We start from the raw sequence: 25,263 nt of genomic DNA, 5'->3' as shown, positions 1-25,263 counted from the left end.
GTAAACTGCAGTTTTTAAAGTTTTAACCACTGTAGTTTGTATATAGTTGTACCCACATCTTTCAGTATCTGCAGTGGGATTGGTTCCAGGACCCATTGCAGATGCTCAAGTTCCATAGTCTGCCCAACATAATCTGTGGTTCTGCATCCTCAGATTCAACCCGCTCCATCCAGGTCAGCTACTACTGTATGTATTTACTGAAAAAAATCTGTGTAAGTGGACCCATGCAGTTCAAACTCATGTTGATCAAGATGCTGAGTATGTTTTCATGTCCTTATTGGCCATTTGTATAGCCCCTTTTGTGAAATGTCTCTTCAAATATTTTGCCCATTTTTAAATTGAGTGATTTTGTCATGTACTTTTTCTTCGTCTAAGATGGTCATTCATTTTTTAAATTCTACAATGTATTGTGAATTACACTGCTTTTAAAAAAATAGTTCAAATGTTAGTATTCCTGGAGTATTATCCTTTATATATGTTGCTGTATCTGATGTGATTAATATTTTGTTAAGGGTTTTATATGTATGTTCATTAGGGATATTGTTGTATAGTTTTCTGTTCTTATGGTGTCTTTGCCAGATTTTGGTATCTATGGTTATGAGTTGTACGATATTTTCCCCTCCTTTATTTTAAACCTTGGAGTAGCAATTATATTATTTCTTCCTTAAACATAGGAATGAATTTACCATTGAAATTAAATAGGTCGTTTGTTTTCTTTGCAGGGAAGGTTTTGATAAGAAAGTCAGTTTCATCTATAAATAGATTTTCTGTCATCTTAATGTCAATTTCAGAAAGTTGTATTTTTTAAGGTTTTTGTACATTTCATCTTACTTTTAAATTTGTTGAAATGAAACTGTTCTACTTTCTTTTCCTTTTACTGTTTGTGGCTTCTTTACTGGTAACATAATATCATGCTTTTTTTTTGTTAAGGATTTTGTGTATTTTATCTTAGTTGTTGACTTTTGGGGGCATACAGCTGTTCATTTTAGTCCCTTATCCTTTTAATATCTATAAGATTTGTAGTAATATTCTCTCTTTTCATCGATGCGTTTTTTTCAGTTTTGTTTAGTGTTTTTAAAGGGTCAGCTTTTGATTTTACTATTTTTGTCTGTTGATCATCTGTTGTCTTTTATTGACTTATAAGAAATATTTTTCTCCTCCTTATGTTGGGTTTTAGTTGCTTCTCATTTAAAACTATAAACCCCCTAAGTACTGAGTTAGCATCCAGCTAATTATAGTGTTTTGCTTTTATTTTCATTCATGTCAAAATATTTTTTCCTTTTCCTTCTATTTAATAGTACAGATATTTGGGGTTTTTCTAGATATTTTATTCATTTGTTTTCTAATGTAATTTTATTCTGATGAGAGAATATACTCTATAAAATATCAATTTTATTAAATTTGAGACTATTGTGGTCAGCCTTGATGAGTATCTCATATGCCCTTGGGAAAAAATGTATTATTCAGTTTGGGAGAGTAGATTTTTGTAAATGCCATTCTGGTGAAGGTAGCTAGTAGTGTTTGTGTCTATTTCCTGGCCTCCTTTTTTTGGAATAGTTCCATCAGTTACTGAGAGTGGGAATTAAATCTCCAACTATGCTTATAGATTGAGTTTTTCCTTTGGTTCTGCCAGTTTTTACATTAATTATTTGAAGCTCTGTTATTAGGTATACACATATTTATAATTGTTATGCTTTTCTAATAAATTGGCCCTTTCATCATAATTACATGTCCATCTTTTTTTATTATTTTATTTTATTAATTTTTTTAATTTTTTGGCCATGCTGTGCAGCATGTAGGATCTTTGTTCCTGGGCCAGGGATCAAACCCAAGCCCCCTGCAGTGGAAGCACAGAGTCTTAACCATTGGACTGCCAGGAAAGTCCCCACATGTCCTTTATTTGAAAATATTTCTTGTATTGCTGCTTATTTTGTCTGCTGAATATAAACACTACAGCTTTGTTATTGTTTGTATATTCCATCTTTTTCTTTCCTTTTTTTCAGCCTACATGTGTCTTTGTATTTAAAGAGTGTCTTTTATACATTGCATATAGCTAGGTTGAGCTTTTGTTATCAAATGCAACAGTTGTTTTTTTTTTTTACTGTTATTTGTAGACCTTTACATTTAATTATTGGTAGTTCTATTTAGGTTAATATTTTGCTGTTTTATTCATTTGTTTTTTGTCTTTTGGGATAAGTGATTATTATTTTATATTTCATTTTAATTTCTCTCTTGGCTTTTTATATCTCTGCATTTTTTGGTTTGGTAGATCTATAGGGATTACAGTTTGCTGTAACATGCATTTTTAGTTTATCACTCTATTTGGAGTTAATATAGTACTACACATAAAATATGGGAACTTTGCAACAAGATAGGTCCATTTACCTCAGTGTCGTCTTCTGTGCTATGTATTTTTATTTTCATGTGTATCACATTTAATTTAGTCAGTAACTGAATTTAAGGCTAGGTTGTAATCTTTCCAAGACTCCGAGTCCCTTTGGTTCTCCCTGACTTTAAGGATGTAGTACCTCAGGAATTTCAACTAAGACTTAGGGTACTTTTCTCTGCTGAATTCTGAACCCCAATTTTAGGATTTTCAAAGTGGTAAATGAGCATTGGCTTCAACTTTAAAATCATCAGCTGCATTAATCCCTAACAAGAGAGGCAGCCTGACTTTTGAAGCCAGGCATTGACTTTCCTCTAGTTATGAAAGTCCTGGATGGCATCTTCTTCCAATAAGCTGTTTTGTCTACATTGGAAGTATGTTGTTTAGTGTAGCCACTTTCATTAATTATCTTAGCTAGATCTTCTGGATAACTTGCAGTAGTTTTTACATCAGCACTTGCTGCTTCACCTTATATTTCTATGTTATGGAGATTCTTCTTTCCTTAAACCTCAAGAACCAACCTCTGCTAGCTTCAAACTTTTCTTCTGCAGCTTCCTCACCTCTCTCAGCCTTTGTAGAATTGAAGAAAGGTATGACCTGACTTTGAATTAGGCCCTGGCTGAAGGGAATGTTGTGACTTGTTTGATCTTCTACCCAGAACCACTAAAACTTTCTTCATATCAGTAGTAAGGCTGTTTCATTTTCTTATCATTAGTGTGTTCACTGGAGTAGCACTTTTAATTTCCTTCAAGAACTTTTCCATTGCATTCACAATTTGACTGTTTGGCACAAGAGGCCTAGCTTTGGGCCTCTCTTGGCTTTCAACAGGCCTTCCTCATTAATCTTCATCATTTCCAGATTTTGATTTAAAGTGAGAGATGAGTAACTCTTCCTTTCACTTGAACACTTCGGAGGCATTGTAGGGTTATTAATTGGCCTAATTTCAATATTGTTGTGTCTCAGGGAATAGGGAGACCTGAGGAGAGGGAGAGAGACTGAGGAACGGCTGGTTGGTAGAGCAGTCAGAGCACATACAACATTTACCTATTAAATTGGCAGTCTAGTATGGGCATGGTTTGTGGTGACCCAAAACAATCACAGTTGTAACATCAAAGATCACTGATCACAGATCACCATAACAAATAAAATAATAATGAAACAGTTTGAAATATTGCAAGAATTACCAAAATGTGACATAGAGTCATGTAATGAGCAGATGCTATTGAAAAAATGACTTCGACAGACTTGCTTGACCACAAGGTTGCCACAAACTTTCCATTTGTAAAAAACACATTATCTGCAAAGCACAATAGTGAAGTGCAATAAAAGGAGGTATGCCTGTATAGGCACGGTCTTTTCTGGGCTTTTCTATTCTGTTCATCTTTTTTTAAATCTGTTTTATCTTATTGCTTAATTTGTTTATTTCCAATAGCATACAGCTCAATTTACTCTAATTTCAAGATAAATTTTACCTCTCTTAAGGTATGTCCCCTCCCTACCTCTCTTTCTTTTTATTTTCATCTTCTTCCTCTACTTTTATACCCTCCTTCCTCCACTTTCATACCCCTTTCCCCAGGTCTTCTTGATGTTTTTTCACTGTTCTTCTCAGGATATATATTTAAGCATCAGTTTAAATTCCACCAAAAAAATCTCTGCTGAAATTTGACTGACATGGCCTTGAGCCCATAGGTCCATTGTCCTTCAGCTGATTTCTTTATAATTTTGAACCTTCTATCTATGAATATGATTTATGTATCCATTTAGGCATGCTTTCTTTAACATCTTTCAATAAAGTGATATATAGGTTGTACACCATTTGTTTTGTATATCTGTTGGGTTTATTTCTAGGCACCTTTTTGTAGCTATTATAGATAACATTTTTGGTAATTGCCTTTTCTGTTCCTAGAATATAGAAATGTAGGTTGCTTTTTATTTTGAATTTTTTTTTTTTTTTTTGGCCACACCACGCAGTTTGCAGGATCTTAGTTCCCCAGCAGAGATTGAACCTGGACCCATGTCAGTGAAAGGCCTTGTCTTAACCACTGGACTGCCAGGGAATTACCTAGGTTGCTTCCTTCCCCCCACCCACCACCCCCGCCCAGGTTGCTTTAAAAAAAAATTATATGCCAACCCCCTTGTTAAATTCTTATTTCTTATAATTTTTAGATTATTTTAGGTTATTTATGTAGTCAGTGATGTCAGGCGAGAGATTAGAATTATAGGTTGGCTTTTTTTGTTTTTGTTTTTGTTTTGCTTCTAGCACTTTAATAATGTCATTTCATTCTTTTCTGGTATGTATGTATGTATGTGTTCACTTTCAAAGATAAATCCTACGAAGAAAGGTCACCCCAAACAAGGGAAACAGCAACACAATTGGAATGCCAATGACTTCAAACATTGGATGATCAAGTATTCAATGTTAAAAACTCTTATAAAATTGTTAAAAATAAAATGTGGAATTACAAAAAATGAGCAACTAGCAATTATCTACTGAAAAACGAGTACTAAGGTTTGATAAAGACCCAGATAGGACGTTTAGAAGTGAAAAATGTAACTGAATTTAAAACCTCAGTGGATGGGTAAATCAGATTAAACCCATGGTCTAAATTGTGTTTGCTTTATTCCAGAAAATATTTGTGACCATGTCTCATAGAAACCAGGGATAACTATTGACTTGGGACCACATTAGCACCTGTTCTAGAGAACCTGACTTAAGAGTATCTCCACTTTAACAGAGGCCCGAAAACTATTGCTTGCCACAGGCATTGCCCTAAGGCAATTCTACCTTTAGAGTGTGCTCAGTGCTTATTCTTGCTGACACCTTTTTGACAACTTCTGTGTACCCAACACTGGAATGAAAATGTCTTAAGCTAGTCTAAATTAGAATGTCATGTAATTTCTCATGGTTAAATCTAGTCCACTTAATGCCTGAAGCAAAAGTCACCATTAGTATTTTCTTTGGGTAATTTCTAACTTATTACCTTTGCTCACAAACCTATTGAGTGCTTATTGCTTTCTAGACTTATATATTGGAGAGTACATCTTTGTGGCTTGCGAGATATTAGTTCCCTGACCAGGGATTGAATTTGGGCCCTCAGCAGTGAAAACACGAAGTCCTAACCACAGACCTCCAGGAAATTCCCAAGAGTAGTTCTTTGTTGTGTCTATTATAAACATTTTTCTCCTAGTCTTTTGTTTAACTTGTAATTTTGTTTTTAGTGTCTTCTGTTATTTGAAGATTTTAAATTACAATATTAGCTTTATCACTCTTCCTTTATAGCTTTTGAATTTTGCATTATTCTAAGAAATTTTTCCCTATCCTGAGCTCATAATAATGTGCTCCTATCTTTTCTTCCAAGATATGTATACACACCACAGATATGCAATAGACCTTTACAAAGTCTTCAGTAATTCTTGGTTCTATCTTTATTAATAGCTGAAGCAGAAATTACCTTTTCCCAGTTGGGTTGCTCATCTCAACAATAGTTACTGAAGATTTCATCGTCCTTACTTTTCTGATTTGAAATGCTATTTTACCTTTTAGTGAATTCTCAGTTATACAGGGGTACATTTCTAGAATTTCATTTTAGTGCTGTTTTTGTTTTATTTCTGTGTTAATATTTTTGCATTTTCAGTGATCTTTCATCTTTTGTTTTTAGATCTGTTTGGATAAATCCTCTCTCTTTATTCCTTTTTTGTCAAAGTTGTCTTGACTTTACTTGTTATTCTACTTTTGTGCATAAATTTCAGAATTAGCAGGGCAGTTCTATTAAAATTTTTTGTTGAGGTGGCCTTGAACCATAGTTTTATTTGTTAGAAGGTTGTAGCTAATGGAAAAACTAAAAAAATAGTGGCATGAGGAAGATAGAAGATTCTTTCTCAATTCAGGAAAACTGAAAGTAGGTCATTACACTCATAGTGTTCCATGGTGTTAGGGACCGAGGATCCTGGTTTCCTTCCTTTCTGCTCCTCATACACACTAGTTATGGTCCTACTATAAAGTTTTAGATGTGATATTCCCTGGATTTTCTTTCCCCATCTTCATATGGACCAATCTAGTTTAAAAGTTTCTGTTTAAAAGTTGTCACATGCTTGGCCAAGCATGTGAAGTAGTTTTTTCAGTCGCATTTGCTGTCTTGAGGCACTTTCTAAAGTTACCTTGTTAATTTATTTACCCTTCCTTATGCTCCCCACTCCTTTTTAAATCTCTCTGAGAGTTTACAATAACTTTACCATTGCATACCTAGCATTTAGAACAATGCCTTGTTCATAATAAACAGTCAAAAAATTTGTTGATTAATGAATTCTGAAAAAGATAATAGGAATATCTATAATCTTGGATATAATCTATTTTAAGATATGTTTTATTTTTGCACTAAGATACACTTCATTTTTGTATGATATGTTCTAGTTATTTGGGTTGTAATGTCTTTTCTTTAAGTTTGCTTTCTTGGATACTTAATATCAATATCACTTCAGTTATTGTTAAAATGAAGCTTAAAATAGGTCATTGGTATTGATTCTTTTGTTAAATAAGAGGAGGTAATAGTGTATGGCATTAGATCTTATCTTGACTTAACTGGATGAGGTTTAATAACAGAGTGATAACTGCCTATATTTTCAAAACTATGTGTTTAACTGAAAAGAAAATTTTTGTGACTTTTCCCCTGTGTAAATCATATTTTCTGTTGTGCTTATCAGTACATCTTGGATGAATAAGGGAAGCCATGTAGTGTTAAAACACCAGAGGGTGCCAGAGATTCGTGTTTTATTCTTTATTTTTCAGAATCAGAAGTGACAAATATTACACTACTTCTGCATGTTTGTATAGGTAACTCTATTTAAACTGACCAGCTATTTGATGATAGTAAGGAGTTGTTGATTTTTTTGAAGAAGTGATAATGCCTTATGGTTAAGGTCTTTTTTTAGAGTCCTTATATTTTAGAGAGAAATAATAAAATATTTATGGATGAATAATGCATATATATATATTAATATATACATATATAACTTAGGTATTTTAACAGCTGGGGGTTAAATTTTTTTTTAATTTGCTTTAAAAGACACTTAGAGAATAATATAGGACAAGGTTACATGCAGTTTGTACAGATATTACTCCACCAACTTTAATGTCCCATTTTTTTCATATTGCAGGAATCAGATTCTCTAGTGAAGATTAAACATGTGCTCTACCTTGCTTCATATGTAATTAATTGTTTCATTATGTATTAAGAGTCTGTTTGTCCTTAGATGTGCAAGTGTATCAATGATACATACTTGTTGTATAATGTATGACATAATATAGATGGTTAATCATTCCAAGCAAAGACTTAAAGAGAGAGAAAATAGTCTCTGGTGACAAAAACTTGGAAAGATAGGAGACAGGGAAGAAACATCCTTCTGTGCTGTGCCCAGGTTAACTCTAAATCTAGGGTTAAAATTCCTAGATTTTAATTTTGTCTTCTTGGAGGAGTTGCCTTATGCTAAATCTTGTTAGAAATTAGGTTCGTAAACATTCCTCACAGAGAGATTACATGAATGAAGACTTAGAGATGAGATTGTGAAGTCTTTCATAGCTTTTAGCCAGATTTTGTCATAGTAAAAGGTTATTTAGGAAAAATTATCGTTGTGCTTACATTCAGAATAAACTGGGAAGGAATATACTCCTAAGTAGTTCCTAAAATCACTAAAGTTTGAGAAATATCACAATATCCTATGCTACATTTGAGTTAAAAAGAGGAAAGGGAATTTTCCATGAGGAAAAATGCCTTTTAAAGGGGCATGGAAAGAAGAACAAGCAGGGTGTTGTGTGAGTTTATGTACTGGTTGTGATAACGTAGAGAGGTCATGTCCAAAGGTGGTAAAAAAAGAATATTGAAGGTAAATTTATTTTACCAGGGATTAGTAACCTAAAAGGAAGAACTTGATGTTCTTAAAAATTTTTTGTGTACACTTTTTAAGCAAATTATTTCTTTGACTAGGTAATACATACATTTTGTACAACATTCAAAAGGAGCAAAAGTGTATACTGTGGGGGAAAAAATCAGGTTCTCTCTTGCTTCATTTTCCCTCTGCTATCCAGGTTCTCAGCCTAGAGCCAACCACTATGAGCAATTTCTTGCCTATCTCTAGGTAGAATCTTTTCAACACAGATGGCAGTATACATTACTAATGTTTTACATTTTGGTGTTTACAACTTAGTAGTAATAAATCTTGGAGATTGTTCTATATCAGCATATAATCACTGCGATTTGATGTTTTTAACAAAGTTACATAATGATAGATATTTCGGTTGTTCCAGTGTTTTGTATTTAGAAAAGAGAGTTGCAGTGACTAGCATTTCACGCAGTTTCTAGAAACAGCAGTTTATTCATTTTAAGTTAGATAATGTCAAATAACTCTCAGTGGAGGTTGGATGAACAAATTATACTCTGAACAACAAAGGTTAAGGTAGCAATTTCCAAATTTTCTCATGAACTTTGCCAGTCTAACAGGTGAAAAATTATATTCTATATTTTTCTTATGAGTAGGGTAAAACATCTTATATTTGAGTCATTTCAAATTTTTCATTAACTGAATATTTGTATGCTTCATTTTTTCCATTGGATTTTAGGTCTTTTCTTTAGTTATTTGTAGGAGCTCTTAATATATTAAAGGAACTCCTTTTTTTATGATATGAATTGCTTCCTTCAGTCCTCAGCCTAAGCTGTAGGGAGTGTTACTGTCTCCATTTTACTGATGATACAGGTCTAGAGAGGTTAATTGATTTGCTTTACTTCATATAGACAGTAAGAGGCAGAGTCGGGATTCTCCTGTAGGCAGTTTGACTCATCGTTTTTGCCCACCATTCTTCTACTTGCCCAGACATTGTCATAGATAAGCAGCATGCTGTTCTGAGTACATACAAATCCCTCAGATATTTCAGCACCATTTATGACTACTCTGCTAGAAACGATAGGTGATGAAGGTGATTAATATGATCAATCAAATTAGTCTGGTTGAAGTGTGAGACAAATAGTTGATTATTGGAAGACGGAGTAAGACATACCATAACAGAGACAAAACGTACCCTCAGAAGTTCAAAAGTTGACAGAGGCTTTAAAAGTATAAAAATAAGTTAAACTAGCATTTCCAAGGGAGGCATTTGAAGTAGGTCTGGAATATAGATAAGTTGTTGACAGCTGAAAAATAATAAAGCAAGAGGAGCTGCAGACTAGAACAGGAAAGGGGGAATAGCCTGAGAAAGGCCAGGATTGATCGGTAGGAGCTATTTGATGGTGAGGAATTGGAGGGAAGAGTGCTAAGTTAAAGTCATTACTTGGAAGGCCTTGAATAACAGGTTGAGTTCCTGGGATCATGAAATGTTTTTGAACAGGAAAGTAATGTGATTTTCCTCTACTGTAGAAGAATTAGTCTGGTGCTGTTAAAGATCTTAAGAGGGTAGAAGAGATTTAAGAAGGTAGGCACAAGGAATGGTTAACTTTATTAAAAACTAAAGCATTAGATCAGTTTCAGAAGCCAGAATGCAAGGTATTAATGATATTGGATAATGCTACTTTAATTTTTGCATACTAACCTGTCACCCCCCACAGAATCTTGAGTTGGAAGCCTTTTTCTACTAAGGCACTATTAAATTTCCTTTTTGTATACTTTTAAAACAAAACAGGTTTTCTTTCACAGCACTGTTACTAAAAGACATACTGCATTAGACAAGAAGACTTGAAGATGTGATATGGAGATTCTCACTTTCTTTTCCTTTAAGATTAAGCCAACCCAGAATCACAAATGTGCCTCAGCATCAAAGCCTTTATTACTGCCTTGGCCTATCTTGCAATATTTAGCCTTATCAGTAATGCTTCTGCAACACTGTGTTGTCTTTGCTTTCCTTCAGTCTGCCTCCTTTCTTAGAGGAAGTTTTAAATGGTTCGGGTACTGTTTATTGTGGTACCTTTTCCTTTCCCCACAGTAGGGGTCTTCCTCTATTCCTGCCGCCCTCTGTATCCATAGCAACTGGCAGCTGAACTAGAGGGAGCTGTGTTCAGCTTGGGGCCAAATAGGAGGGGGGTGGAGGTAGGCAAGAACAAATCTTATTTGGTGGTTAGCTCCCTGCTTATTTCAGAGAAGGGCTGCAAGAAGATTCTAAGACATGGGACAGTCTCCTCATTGATGAATTCTGTTCAGTTCTAGTACTGTGCATGGTACTGGTAGGGAGGAGGCCTGGTCCTGGTCTCTCCAGTATGTGAGATTTCGGCAGACGCTATGTGGGAACTTGCCTCTGGAAGCAGGGTGCAGTTTACAGGGCCTGTGTACCTGGCACACAGTCAGCATTGTATGCCTGTGTGTAAAGGCCATGTGCTGTGTTCCTTAAACCATTCTGATTTTTTTTTATAAGGGAAGGAGGAGGCCATATGTCTAAACTTCATCATATTTTTCTGTCTCCAGTTTTCTTTCTCTGTTTATTTACATATTAGTTTTTAAAATATCACTAACCATTTGATTGGGTAATCCACATATATAGTACAGCATTCAAAGGGTAGAAAAGAGTATGATGTGGTGTAAAATAAGACTTCTTCCTGTCTGTGCTTCCCTGTTTCCCTCTCCAGAGGAGAATTTCTTATGTATCCAGAGATATGTTATGCCCATATAAGTGTGTGTGTGTGTGTGTGTATTTTTTTTTTCAGGGTGCCATCTGTTGTGTACCTTGTTATGTTTTGTTTGGTATTTTTGCCGCTTCACAATACACCTTGGCATTTGTTCTGTATCCGGCCAAAGAGATCAGCCTCATTCTTTTAAATGGCTGAGAGTGACCTTAGAAAGTACCTAATCTAAGTTATTCATTTTTTAGAGGAAGAAAAATTTGAGTCCTAAAGGTGTTAATTAACTGGTTGAAATTCTGTTTTGGAATGAACTGACTTTTCATTGATATGTACTTGGCCATTTAAAAAAAAAAAAAGACTTTATTAGAGCAGTTTTAGCTTCATAGCAAAATTGATTTGGACATTGTAGAAGATGGCAGCACATGCACAGCCTCCTCCATTATCAGCACCCCCACCAGAATAGTCTGTTTGTTAGAACTGATGAACCTGCATTGAGACCTCATTATCGTCCAGAGTTCATCATTTATCTTATGGTTCACTCTTGGTGTATGATACATTCTGTGGGTTTTGACAAATGTGTAATGACATGTATCATACAGATACTATATATTTCACTGTCCTAAAAGTCTTCTGTTTTCTGTCTTTTCATCCCTCTCTGCTAACCCCTGGCAACCACTGGTCATTTTATTGTCTCCATAATTTGCATTTTCCAGAATGTCATATTGTTGGAATCATCAGTATGTAGCTTTTTCAGATTGGTTTACTTCACTTAGCAATGTGCATTTAACTTTCCTCTAGTCTTTTCATGGCATGATGCCATTTCTTTTTAGTACTCAATAATATTCCATTGTCTGGATTTACCACAGTTTGTTTATCCAGTCACCTGCTGAAGAACATCTTGGTTGTTTCCCAGTTTTGACAGTTAAGAGTAAATCTGCTATAAACATCCATGTACAGGTTTTTGTGTGAAAGTAAATTTTCAGCTCCTTTGGGTTAGTATTAAGGAGTATAATTGCTGGATCATATGGTAAGAGTATGTTTAGTTTTGTAATAAACTGCCAAACTGTCTTTCATAGTAGCTGTACCATTTTGCATTCCCACCAGCAGTGAATGAGAGAGTTCCTGTTGCTCTACACCCTCATCAGCATTTGGTGCTGTCAGTGTTCAAAATTTTGGCCATTCAGATGCATGTGTAGTGGGATCTCATTGTTTTAATTTGCATTTTCCTGATGACCTAGGATGTGGAGCATCTTTTTATATGCTTGTTTGCCATCTGTGCATCTTTTTGGTGACGTGTCTATTATCTTTGGCCCATTTTTTAAAGTTTGTGTTTGTATTGTTGAGTTTTAAGAGTTCTTTATATATTTTGGATAGCAGTCCTTTATCAGTTATGTCTTTTACAAATATTTTCTCCCATTGTATGTCTTGTCTTTTCATTTTCTTGATACTTGGTTTTTTGAAAATATTTTTTACTCAGACCTTTTAAAATATTTCTTATTCAAATCTTGGTTCATCTTTAGGTTTATGGTTTCTACTATTCTTACACTTTAGATTTTAAATGTTTAGATGTTTTTGGAATACTTCTTTGTTTACATAGGTGGTAAATTGATTCTTAGAACAAGTCTCAGCATCCCATACTTCTGACAATACCTCTGTGATATTTGATAAGGTAGAATCCAGCCATTTTCATACAGTTTCTTTATGTTGCATGTTTGGTTGATTTGCGATACTAATTAATTAATTTTTTTTCTTTTCTTCATTACAGAGACACACCTTTTAATGCTAGGTTTTTAAATATAGTGCTCAGATTGTGAGAACATTGTTCTTTCTCTTCACTTGCAACTGCTATGTCCAACACTTAACACTCCTTCATTTAGTTTGAATCTCTTATACCTGTGTGAGTAGGGGCTCTTTCCTGCTCACCCCTAACATGCTGCTTTTTAAAGCTGAACACCAGAGGCCTTTGTATCTTGAGCTCTTGACAGTTATATGTGCACAAGTGCATTACCACAAGGAGGTTCATAATTTAAATCTATTGACTTGTAACCACATGATATATCATTTGAACCATGCAATAAATAGAAACAGTATCTTTTTTATATAATCATGTCTGTGTAAATTATGTTAGGCATTGGTGCCTGAGTTATGATCAGTAACATGCATGTTATTACATATGGTGCTTAGGATGCCGTAAGGGAATTTTAGTATTTCTTTTGTCTCTCTCTTCTCTATCCTTAAACATATATATTTATCTTAGTACTATAGCCATGTAGCAATTCTGTTAGATAAAAGCAACTTTTTAATTTTGCTCGTGCAATGCAGGGAGCTCAAATATATTTTGTGTTTTTATATGTATGTCTTTTATGTATGTGTGTATAATTTTATATTTTAAATATAAGCCCTTTGCAGTCATTTGCTTGAGGAGATGCTTTAATGAATTAATTGGTACAGATGGAGCACACCAAAAGTCTGAAGCAGAAAAACAAAGCTAGTTTTAACCACATGGTTTCAGAATAGCTAGTCAAGAGGTCTTCTTCTCAAGGGCCTTTACATGGGTATGGACCCTTTGGGATTGGGGGACTTTCTCCTCTGTGGAACGCATAGTGGAGTGCACTGGGAATATCAGAGGGGTTTTTTAATCATCTTGGAAAAACACAAAGTTCTGCTTTTATTTCATTGTCTTTCACTGCCCCCAACGCAATTTATGAATAACTTAGTATAACTTCCAAATCCCTCTTAGTGTATCTTATTTACTAAACTGAGAGAGGGAGAGATGGGCACTAGGAGACAAAGTTGCTTCTGATTCATCTTTCTGATATTAAAAGTACACTAGTGGTTAGAGACACCAATTAATTTTAAAGGCTGACAGGGAAAGATAGCGGTGCTTCACTTCTTCTCTTGCTTGCATGAACTGAGTAAAAATAATGTCTTTAGTTATAAGGAGAGATCTATAATTTTTGCTCTTTTAAATCTCTCATTCACATACCACCACCACCACCAAAAAGCTTGCTTTTTTTTTTCTATTAGAGATGAAGATGACATCAATGATGTGACTTCCATGGCAGGGGTCAACCTTAGTGAAGAAAATGCCTGCATCTTAGCAACAAATTCTGAATTGGTTGGCACACGTGTTCAGTCATGTAAAGATGAACCATTTCTTTTCATTGGAGCTCTACAAAAGAGGATTTTAGACATTGGTAAGTATGATTATTGACCTGATAGGACTGTCACTTCCAAGAAAAATGTTATCAAAAGAGATAGCCTGGGTTGTTTTTTCTGGAAACTCTGAGGCTTAAAAAAGGCTCTGCAAGTAATCAAGATTTAATAGGTGTCATAGAAAAAAGTATTTTATTTTAAAAATTATTAATGTAACTTAAGTCATATAACCTATGGTTTCTGGTGTAGATAATAGAAGTTAATACTTTATTCATCTTAATGGGAGAATAGATGTGTATAAAATGAATATATACTTACGATATACAATTTTTTTTCTGTGCTCTTCTTCCTTGGTTGGCCTTTAGGCATGTAACTTATGTTACAAGTTTGTGTTTATGAAATAAAGAAACAGCCAACGAGAGTAAGTCCCTTTTTCCTCATCTCAACCCTGAAATTCATACCCATCCTTACCGTAAAAGAACTAAAGTAGAATATCAGAGTTCTCTCTGGCCAGGAGTAGTTGCTAGGTGGCCTGAAGTATATGAAAGGAAATGGAAGAGAACATACCAATTTTATTCTGGAGCCAAACAGCTTTTTTGTTGTTGTTTAATACCAAACTCACAACGATAGCTAAACAAAGAGACAGATTAGAGATTGTTGCATGTGAATTATCTCATTTCTGGTGTCCTGACACAGGGACTTATTGGAGACTAGCTCTCCTCCTTCACCTGTGTCAAATTTGAGGGGCCAGTACCAGTGACCTTTTAGTATGCTTCACTAAGAACCTTGACATTCTCACAAAAATGTTAAGGTTTCAGATTTTTGATACATTCATGGTATATTTAAGGACTACAAAATGCATTACTGTTACATATTCTAAGTCTAATTCACAATTACTCAATAAAGAAATATTTGAGCTCCTACTGTATGTTATACAAATTACCACTTTTTTCACCTCTCATTTAAGTTCGTTATATGTTTTCCTTCTTTTATCTTGAAAAACCAGAATTTACAAGTAGGTCAAAAGGATAGGAATTCAGAAAAGCTAATTATAAAATGTTTGTTTGCTATTTGCTTGTGTTTTGTTTGACTTCTTTCCAGCCTGCCCTCCCTCTCTTTCATTTTCTTCTTTGCATTGTATTTTGTTTTGTACAGGAGGCAGTTCCTTAATTTTGGAATAAGCCTGAGCAGATACCTTTCTGTGATGGCTTGGGAAATTTACTGGTGTTTTAACTCCTTTTAACCATATAATTATTAGAACTCTGGTGGAGTAGAATTAGATTCATACTTAGTTTTATCAATTCCCTGCCCCCCTTCTAAATTTTGTTTCTAGCTTGATTTAAACCTAGATTATATGTTAGGAAAACTTTTAGTATTGAAAGAGCATTTTCAGTTATTTAGGACAGGGATTGACAATTTTTTTCCTGCAAAGGATCAGATAGTAAATATTTGCCATTTTGTGGGCCATATAGTCTGTGTCACAGCTGCTTACCTCTGCTGTTATATTACAAAAGCAGCTGTAGACAATATGTGAACAAATAGGAAAGGCTATATTGCCATCAAACTTTATCAATAAAGAGAGACCAGATATAGTTTGCTAACCTCTGCTTTCAAGGAGAATTCTAGGGACAACTCTCTGTATTTTCAATTCTTAATGATAAAACACAAACCTGTCGTTTAATATAATGGAAAATTGCAAAACTTCTTCCCTCTAAATTGTCTAAGCTTTTAAAACAAAAACAAAAATCATAGAGTGGGGTTATATAATTTTAGGAGTTTTTTCATTTATAATAAAATTCCATGTTTACAGAACAGGTCAGAACCAAGACCATTTCTTAATAACAGGAATTATAAATGAACCCAAAGAATTTGAGGAGGAAGATTTTCTTACTTGAATATGTTAGGAGAGTAAACATGCTGATATTCTTCCTTCTTTGCTAATTACCCAAATTAAATTACACAGACATTCTATAAAAATCACATGGTAAGCTTGTAAACACCAACTAGATCTCCTTAAATCAATTAATGGTGACTTTACTGAAGAGAGTGTTTTATTTTAAAGCTAGACTTTGATTCTGTAACTCTATATGTTTTATCATCAGTTTAGTGAAAATATTAGAACGTTTGATTGTTCACTAAGTCCTGGAATTGTTTGCAACTCCCAGCACTTGTGTATTTTTATTATTTAAAAAATATGGATTTGGGGGACTTCCCACCCCTGGTGGTGCAGTGGTTAAGAATCCACCTGCAAATCCCACTACTGGGCATATACCTGGAGAAAACCATAATTCAAAAAAACACATGCACCCCAGTGTTCATTGCAGCACTATTTACAATAGCCAGGTCATGGAAGCACCTAAATGTCCATCAACAGATGAATGGATAAAGAAGATGTGGTACATATATACAATGGAATATTACTCAGCCATAAAAAGGGACAAAATGGGGGCATTTGTAGAGACATGGATGGACCTAGAAACTGTCATACAGCATGAAGTAAGTCAGAAAGAGAAAAACAAATATCGTATATTAACACATATATGTGGAATATAGAAAAATGGTACAGATCAGCCAGTTTGCAAGGCAGAATTAGAAACACAGATGTAGATAACAAACATATGGACACCAAGGTGGGAAAGAATGGGGTGGGGTGGGTTGTGGTGGGATGAATTGGGAGATTGGGGTTGCCATATATACGTTATTAATAAGAAAAAATATCAAATTGTGCACTTTAAATATATGCAGTTTATTGTATGTCAATTATATCTCAATAAAAGTTCTTAATAAAATAAAATAAAAAATAAAACTAAAAAAGAATCTGCCTACAATGCAGGAGACACAAGTTTGATCCCTGGTTCGGGAAGATCCCATATGCCGCGGAGCAACTAAGCCCGTGAGCCACAGCTACTGAGCCTGTGCTCTAGAGCCTGCATGCCACAACTACTGAGCCCACGTGCCACAACTACTGAAGCCCATGGGCCTAGAGCCCATGCTCCACAAGAGAAGCCACCCCAGTGAGAAGCCTGCACACTGCAACAAGGAGTAGCCCCCACTCACCACAGCTAGAGAAAGCCCTTGCACAGCAACAGAGCCAACACAGCCAAAAAAAAAAAAAATGAATAAAAAATAATAAAATTAAATTTAAAAAATTTTTTAAAAATGAATTTTTTTTAAAACATAGGTTTCTGTTTTATAAATACACATGAAGTTATTTTCATAGTTTCTCCCGAAACACTATGTATTCTTAAATGTTCATTTTCTTTAAGCATCAACTGGTATGTCATCTTCTATATACATTATGTTTAATTAGAATTTTAATCATTGGAGTGTTTTGAAGTTGTATTATTCCTTCTGTAGAAGGCCCCCACTGTTTGTTTATGCTGATGTTTTAGTAAAGTAGATTTGACTTTTCAGTGTTTTTCCCCTCCTTGAATCATAAACTAGTGATGAATTCAGTTTTGTTACAAAGTAATGAACTACATTTTAGAGGTTTGGTAGAGGAGAAGCTGAATCATTTTATATCTTTTTCCTGTCTGGTTTACTATAGCCCATATTTTGAACTAAAGTTTAGCATTTATTATAGAATAATGTCAAAGAATGTTTCTAAGGTTTGCTGGCTTTTAATTAAAGTTTATTTTTTGCAATACTCATTCACACTTTGATGAGTTATATAAGAGTATGTTTCAGTTAGTGTGCAAGGTCAAACAATAGTATTTTTAAAATTTGTGTAAATACATGTTAAAAACAAACACAATGGCACTATTAAAAGCTCATTTAAATGAGATTACCTAATTTCCTGCATCTTTAGCATTATATCTCTGATGATACAGGTGGTTTCCCTGATCTGGAGAATTACTATTTAAATACTGATAAGGTTGATGTATAAGTAAGCTTCTGTTTTGGGGTATGTGGTCCAAATTGTTTTCCTGAAACTTTCTTCCTAGTTAACAGAAGGAAGAATAGAAATTTGTTTATTTATGGAAGGAGATATAGTGAAAGAGAAGTTTTCCAAATTGATGGGTAGAATGATGAGGCTTTAAACCCATTTCAACTTACAAATTAATTACCAAGTCAGTTTATAGACTATGAGTTAGTGCAAAATAAGCATGATTGGTAATGGACAAAAGAAGTATAGGTGTGTCATGTAAACAAGTTATTAACAGAGACTCACAATCTGAATTCATTGAAATAAATGTCATAAATTGTTAACAGTGTCAAACAGAGCAAAATGTAATTTTCTATTTTTTTAATTACTAAAATTAACAGAATACAACCCTAATTTCTGCAGTTACCATTTTCCTCCCTGAACACTAGACTTGATTTGTGTTCTTATTAACTTTGTCCTATAAATGACCTTGCAAGGAGAATGATTCTAGAGGATAAGTGAAACAATGTCTATATTTTCTGAGGCTTCAGGCTAGGTTTTATTAATGTAATGTCTAAGATCTTTGAAGTTGTGACTTTACCAGGAAAATCATAATCTCCAAACCTTTATTCATAATGGGTATGACTTCCAGGGGGAACAGAATACCTGCTGTGCTAATTATTTCAATTATAAGCCACTACTAAGACACGTAATGGATTTTCTCTGCTTCCACAGGTAAAAAGCATGACATTACAGAACTTAACTCTGATGCTGTGAACTTGATCTCCCATGCAACACAGGAGCGATTACGAGGCCTTCTAGAAAAACTAACTACAATTGCTCAGCATCGAATGACAACTTACAAGGTAAAGGAAATGCTTAAAAAAGAACAGACTCTTCTCTCTCCTCTCTGTGGTATTAAAGGTAGTTTTTTAATATGGATTCATAGTCTAAGTATATTTTTTCAAGGAAATAATTGAGACATATTTCAAATTGGTAGAAAATCAAAGTCCCATTCCTAATTTGCCTTATTTAGATACGCTTACATGACAAATGAAATTAAAATAGAGTTTCAAATGGTATCCAAAGCTTCTGTGTCAGTGTAGATTGAAATAGGCATCTGTTCTGCCTGAGGCTTCTCCTCCTAAAGCTCTTGACTGGGAAGCAGGATACGTTAGAAGGGAATGTTGGATAGCTGTGTTCTCTTCAGTGATCTGTACTCTGCTAGCACTCCTGTTCCTTTCAGTAAGTTAAATGATTGCATTGAGTGCTAATATTGGTGCCACTGATTACTGATATTGGCCACTTTTATAAAAAATTAAATGCATGAATAACCTGTTTTATCCCTAGTGGTGTGAACTACGGGTGTGAATCAAGTGCTTTCAAAATGAAAGGACTAGATTTATTTGCATTATGGTTTTGGTGGAGAACAAATTTATTGGGTGATGAGGATTAAAAAAGAAAAAGATAACCTTTTCTCCCTATATCAAGAAATGTTCATAGCTAGATTGTGTACAGCATGGTATATGGGTAACCTCATAAGGTTTAGCATTTGCAAGAATGGTCACTGTCATGATGTCCTAGACATAGGTTAAAAGGAGTCTAGGGAGATATCAGCTACTATACCACCAATAAATTTCCTGGAGGAAATCATTCTGTTTTCTCTCCTTTGTGCTTCATTTAGAACTTCGGAAGAACTATTTATATTTGCTGAGGTCCTCACGTGTATAAATCTTTGTGAGAATTTGCTGGACTGACTTAAAAATATATGATCATCAGAAAAAGCTGTGAAAAAACCCCTAATATCAGTATTTATTTTTTGTGTGCTTCTGGAATTTGTCCATTTCTTCTAGGTTATTTAATTTGTTGGCATACAGTTGTTCATAGAATTCTCTAATAATCCTTTTTATTTCTGTAAGGTTAGTGGTAATGATCCTACTTTCATTTCTCATTTTGTTTCCTGAAAGTGTAAGATTGTTACTGATTTAAGGTCTCTCCTTTTAATGTAGGCATTTATTTATTGCTATAAAATTCCCTCTGAACACTGCTTTTGCTGCATTCTATAAGTTTTGGTACATTGTGTTTTTGTTTTCATTCATCTCAGGTATTTTGTAATTTCCCTTGTGATCTCTTTATACCTTTGGTTATTTGAGAGCATGTTGTTTAATTTCCACATATTCGTGAAATTTCCAGTTTTCCTTCCGTTGTTGATTTCTAGCTTCATTCCATTGCTGTCAGGGAATATTCTTAGCACAATTCAATCATTCTAAATGTATTGAGGCTTGTTTTGTGGCCTAACATATCATCTGTCTTGGAGAATGTTCCATGTGCACTTGAGAAGAATGTGTGTTCTGCTGTTGTTGAGGAGAAGTGTTCATATATGTCTGTTAGAGCTAGTTGGTTTATAGTGTTAGGTCCCCTATTTCGATATTGATATTCTGTCTAGGTGTTCAATCCAGTATTGAAAGTAGGATATTAAAGATTTCAACTACTATTGTAAACCTTTTTCTCTTTAGTTCTGTCAATGTTTGCTTCATATATTTGGGGACTCTGTTGTCTAATGTTGTATATCTTCTCATTATACCTTCTTGGTGAATTCACTCTTTGTCAGTATATAATCTCCGTATCTCTTTTAACAGTTTTTGACACAAAGTCTGTCTTGCCCGATATTAGTATAAACACCCCTGCTTTCTTTTGGTTATTATTTGCATGGAATATTTTTTTTCCATCCTTTGACTTTCAACCTACTTATGTGCTTTTATCTAAAAGTGAGTATCATTTAGACAGCATATAGTTGGATTATGCTTTTTATCCATTCTGCAAGTCTCTATTTTTTGATTGGGGAGTTTAATCCATTCACATTTAAAGTAATTACTGATTAAGAACTTACTTCTGCTATTTCTGTTTTCTTTGTGTGTGTGTTACAGCCTTTTTTGGTCTTCCTTGCTGCCTTCTTTTTTGTTTGATTTTTGTTGTTGTTGTTGTATACTGTTTTGATTCCCTTTGTGTCTGTGTCAGTGTGTGTGTGTGTGTGTGTGTGTATTTTTTAGTTATTTTCTTAGTGGTTACCTTGGGGATTGGAGTTAGCATCCTAAATTTGCAATAACCTAATTTGAATTGATAACAATTTACCTTCACTTATGGGATGTGGGGGGATTAGTCTTCCTTTTTGTCTTTTTACTGTAACTTTTTGAAGAGCCTTATAATTTTTCAAGTCTGGATTCTCCCCTTTTCCTGCCTCAATCACCCTATTGTTTCAAATATACAAGTGCACTTTCATTTACAATAGGCAGTTTCTATACAAAATGAAGCATGTACATTTAGTATGGAATAGAAACATTTCTGAGTAATGTTTAGTGTCCTGAATGCCATCCAAAGCTCTATTATGTATAGCCTTCAGATGGAGTGGTTCTTCTAGTGTATATCAATAGCACATATTCCAAGGATTTAGTTGCCCCAGGCAAATTGGTAATATCTACCCCACTTAGAAACGCAATAACAGCTTAAAGCTAACACCTCCTTAACTTTCTGTTTTGACACTGCCTATCCTGATTTTCCCCATCCACCTTTCCCCACACTTATTCGTTAATACAGCTAATGCCACTGTGTGAATTTGCACATATAGAAAGGCAGCTACACGATCATCCTTCTTTAAACAGAAATAATTATTTAATTATATTTGGATCTAGTTCAAAATTGTATACTTACTTTGTAGACTTTTATTGTAATAATCTTTGTGTCACAGATAGAGCCCTGTCCTTGTATTTCAGTTCATCCCTGATAGGATTTATTTTTATCTGTACACTGTGGGAAATTTTATTCCACGAATTTCAAAAGTGAGCTTCTTTTATTAAAAGAAAATTCCTACCATCTCTTTCCACTTGAAATCCATCTACTTTTGATAATCTTTCACCTGATTAGATATAATTCTCTAATTAATTATAGTCCATAAATTGAGATTTAAGTAAAGAAGTAGAAAGTGACATGTGATATAAAGCTTTTGATCTTGCTGCTAGGTGTTTTCCCACTGAAGGTATGTTAAGTCAGTGGCTATGGAGAAACTTCGGTGTTTTCCAGTGGAAAGGGGCTGTAGTGCTTTCTTTAGGTGGGATTCACTTGATGATGTTATTGTTTGGTCTGAGTCCTTATATTTTCATTGCTAAACCACCCGACTCTGTGGTGCAAGAAGACTTCAGTTAGTCCAGCTGGGTAGACAGGAAGGATCATGATAAGATGGGGGTTACTGTTTAAATCAAGTTGGAGGCTCAGTAGAAATAAAGAAGGCATTTATTTGTTTAGGATCTGAAAGAGAAAAGGAAGGATGCATTAAGAGGCAGTTGTATTGAGTTGGAAAAGAGAGAAGGAATCTTAGCATGGAAATGAGATTGGGTTCAAATTTAGAAAGTCTGTGCCCCTTTTAAATTTAGCATTTGCTGTCCTTTTAAATTAAAGTCCTGTCAGTAAACTATCTCCAGAGTATATGAACACAAAAATGGTAAAAATGAAGTATTTAAGAAACCACTGGTTATTATGTTTATGCCTGTATGGTTGGCTTATAATGTATTCCATATTCTATCTTGTATTATTTAACTTTAAAAACATTTGAGAATTCTTTTTGTATTAAACACAAAGTAAAATAAGTAGCACTAATACATCCTTGTTCGTTATACTATGTAATACTCTTTTGATCTAGTTAAATACCAACAATAAAAATTTAATTTAAAAAGAATCTTGCGCATATGAAATCTCTCAGTCCCAGTTAATTGAATCAGCCATAAGCATGGGATAAAACAAAGATGGGAATGCTGCTGTACCCAGATTTCCAAGCCAGGCATGGACTGTTGGACTAAATGTTTAATAACATTCAGTTTTCCTGTTTTATAGTCTCCCTCCCGTAGCTTGGCTGTCTGAGTTACTGAGAAGAGTAGATGGCAGGAAGTCACCCCCTAACCCCCACAAGCATATGTGTATTAAGGGAGGAGAGATAGGTGGTCACATCAGATGATGAAAATTACAAAATATTTAGTTTGTAAAGCACTGTTTTACACTCTAGAATATCATAATAAATGAAACTGTAAATTTTTATCATTTTATGGAACATTGAAGAGGAATAATTATACTTCTCTGTTATGACTCTCATTTATACATTGTATAATTAATTTCTTTGACTGTAGTTTCTGCCCAAGTCCATAGCTCAAGGAAATCCTCACAACAGGGTTAAGGATTTTAATGTTTACCATTTTATCTTATATTGTATTTTGATAGATGTTGCCTTCACTTGTCAAGGTTAGACCAATTCAACAATAGAAGCAAGGGTGATAACTTTCATCTTTGGTATATTTTTCAGTGAGGTGATTCTTTCTTATTTTTTATCTTTCACAGGCCTAAGATTTAATTAATCATTAAGGTCTGCTGAGATGGGCAAATAGTCTAAATAAAAAGATTTAGATTATAGGTAAATGGTACACTCTTGCTTTCTACTTACAGTTATTAGGCTCTGCTTGGCTCAATTCCTTTTCCTCCTCTGGATGAAGCTTACTAGGAAAGCTGTTTGAAATTTAAATGCTTAATCACCTCTTAAATTTTACAGATGATTAAAGTTCTTATTTTGTTGTTGTTTGCTTAACAGAAATAAACATACTACCTCCTGTAAATTTAGTTACCTATGTATGTTGGTGTTACTGTCTTTAGCTGATTTATAACAAGACCTAATGTAGAACATGTTGCCTAGGATCATCATGAGACTTTTTCTTTTTCCCAGGCAAGTGAAAATTACATCCAGTCTAATGACACCAGATCACAGCTCAAATTTCTTGAAAAGCTAGATCAACTGGAGAAACAGAGAAAGGATTTAGAAGAAAGAGAAATGCTACTTAAAGCAGCCAAGGTAAGGTCCTGTGTGATTTATGAGTGAACATGGCCTGGCAAGGAGGTCAAATTGGCTTTATCATTGGTTGACTATCTTGGTTTTTTAGGCCTTTAGATTTCTCTGAAGGATTTCTTAAAATGAAATTACTAATAAATTCTCTCACAGCCACAGGATGGTATGGTACAGTGGCTCTCAGTTAATTTAGTTTAATGAGACATAATCCTTTGTCTCCTCATTCTCAATTCCCACATGCCACTCCCCCCTCCACAAGTAAAAATGTCTTGTAAAATTTTCCAGGTCTTTTTAGGGATATGATTTAATATGTGCCAAGATGAAGTTGAGAGAGGAAGATTTGGAAAGTGGACAGGAAGGTTATAGGTAAGATTAGGAGTTATTAGGATTATATAGAACAAAATAGAGAATGAGCAGGAGGGGGTTAGAGAGACACTAAAAGAGAACAGGTAAGCATTTTCCTGGACCATGAGTGCCAAATGGAGGGAGAGCTAGTTGTACCACAGTTTGCATTTTGTTGCTGCGCATTTATTTGTAGGCCTTGGGGAGCAGTCTTAAGGGTTGGATACTAGTGTTATTATTTTTTTTTTTTTCTTTTTTTTTGGGGGGGGGTACACCAGGTTCAATCATCTGTTTTTATACACATATCCCCGTATTCCCTCCCTTCCTTGACTCCCCCACCTCGAGTCCCCCCCACCCTCCCTGCCCCAGTCCTCTAAGGCATCTTAAGGGTTGGATACTAGTGTTATTTTTCGTTTTAAACACTTGTTTTGATTTCCAGTGTTCTTGGAAGCCTCCTGTTTTAGAGTATCTGTTCCTAATCACATACTAATCACTTTTTTCAAAAATTCATTTATTTTGAAATTATTTCACACTTACAGAACTATACATCTCCACCGTTCCTGTACACAGGTACACACGCCAGTTATCACTGTGTTCTTTTTTTCTTTCAATTCAGTGGTTTCTTGTACATTCACAAAGTTGTGGAAGCTGTCTCCAATTAGTCTTTCTCTGAACCTTTTGAAAGAAAGTTTCAGATATGTCATCTCATCACTCCTAAACATTCTAGCATGTATTTGTGAAAGCGAGGACATTCACCTGTATAATCTTCCAAGTCAGGATGTGAATAATATGACACTACCATCTAATCCACAGATCCCATTCAGATTTCACCAGCTGTCTCAACTCTTTTTCTTTCATGGTCCATTTTCCCATTCAGGAATGTGTATCTATTCAGTTGTCATCTCTTTTCAGCCTCCTTCAGTCAGATTTTCTCACTCTTTTTCTTTCACGTCTTTGACAAGTTTCAAGAGTACAAGCCTTACCTTCTGTAAGGTGACTCTCAACGTGGGTTTATCTTGTGTTTCCTCACAACTAG

General features: G+C 34.6%; 1 protein-coding gene across 2 annotated transcripts in view; it reads left to right on the top strand.

Annotated features, from left to right (window-relative positions):
- TAF4B (TATA-box binding protein associated factor 4b) overlaps positions 1-25,263 on the top strand; it is a 99,081-nt gene that overhangs the window by 34,447 nt on the left and 39,371 nt on the right. For both annotated transcript variants that reach the window (XM_057700340.1, XM_057700341.1), the window contains 3 exons: positions 14,011-14,180; positions 18,740-18,870; positions 23,766-23,891. In XM_057700340.1, coding sequence (XP_057556323.1) covers positions 14,011-14,180; positions 18,740-18,870; positions 23,766-23,891 — 427 coding nt within the window. The remainder of the gene's footprint in view (positions 1-14,010; positions 14,181-18,739; positions 18,871-23,765; positions 23,892-25,263) is intronic.

The sequence above is a fragment of the Hippopotamus amphibius genome, chromosome 11, assembly GCF_030028045.1.
Source record: "Hippopotamus amphibius kiboko isolate mHipAmp2 chromosome 11, mHipAmp2.hap2, whole genome shotgun sequence".
In the NCBI taxonomy this organism is placed as follows: Eukaryota; Metazoa; Chordata; class Mammalia; order Artiodactyla; family Hippopotamidae; genus Hippopotamus; species Hippopotamus amphibius.
The sequence above is the reverse complement of the archived record's forward strand: the minus strand, read 5'-3'. Positions and strand labels throughout refer to the sequence as shown.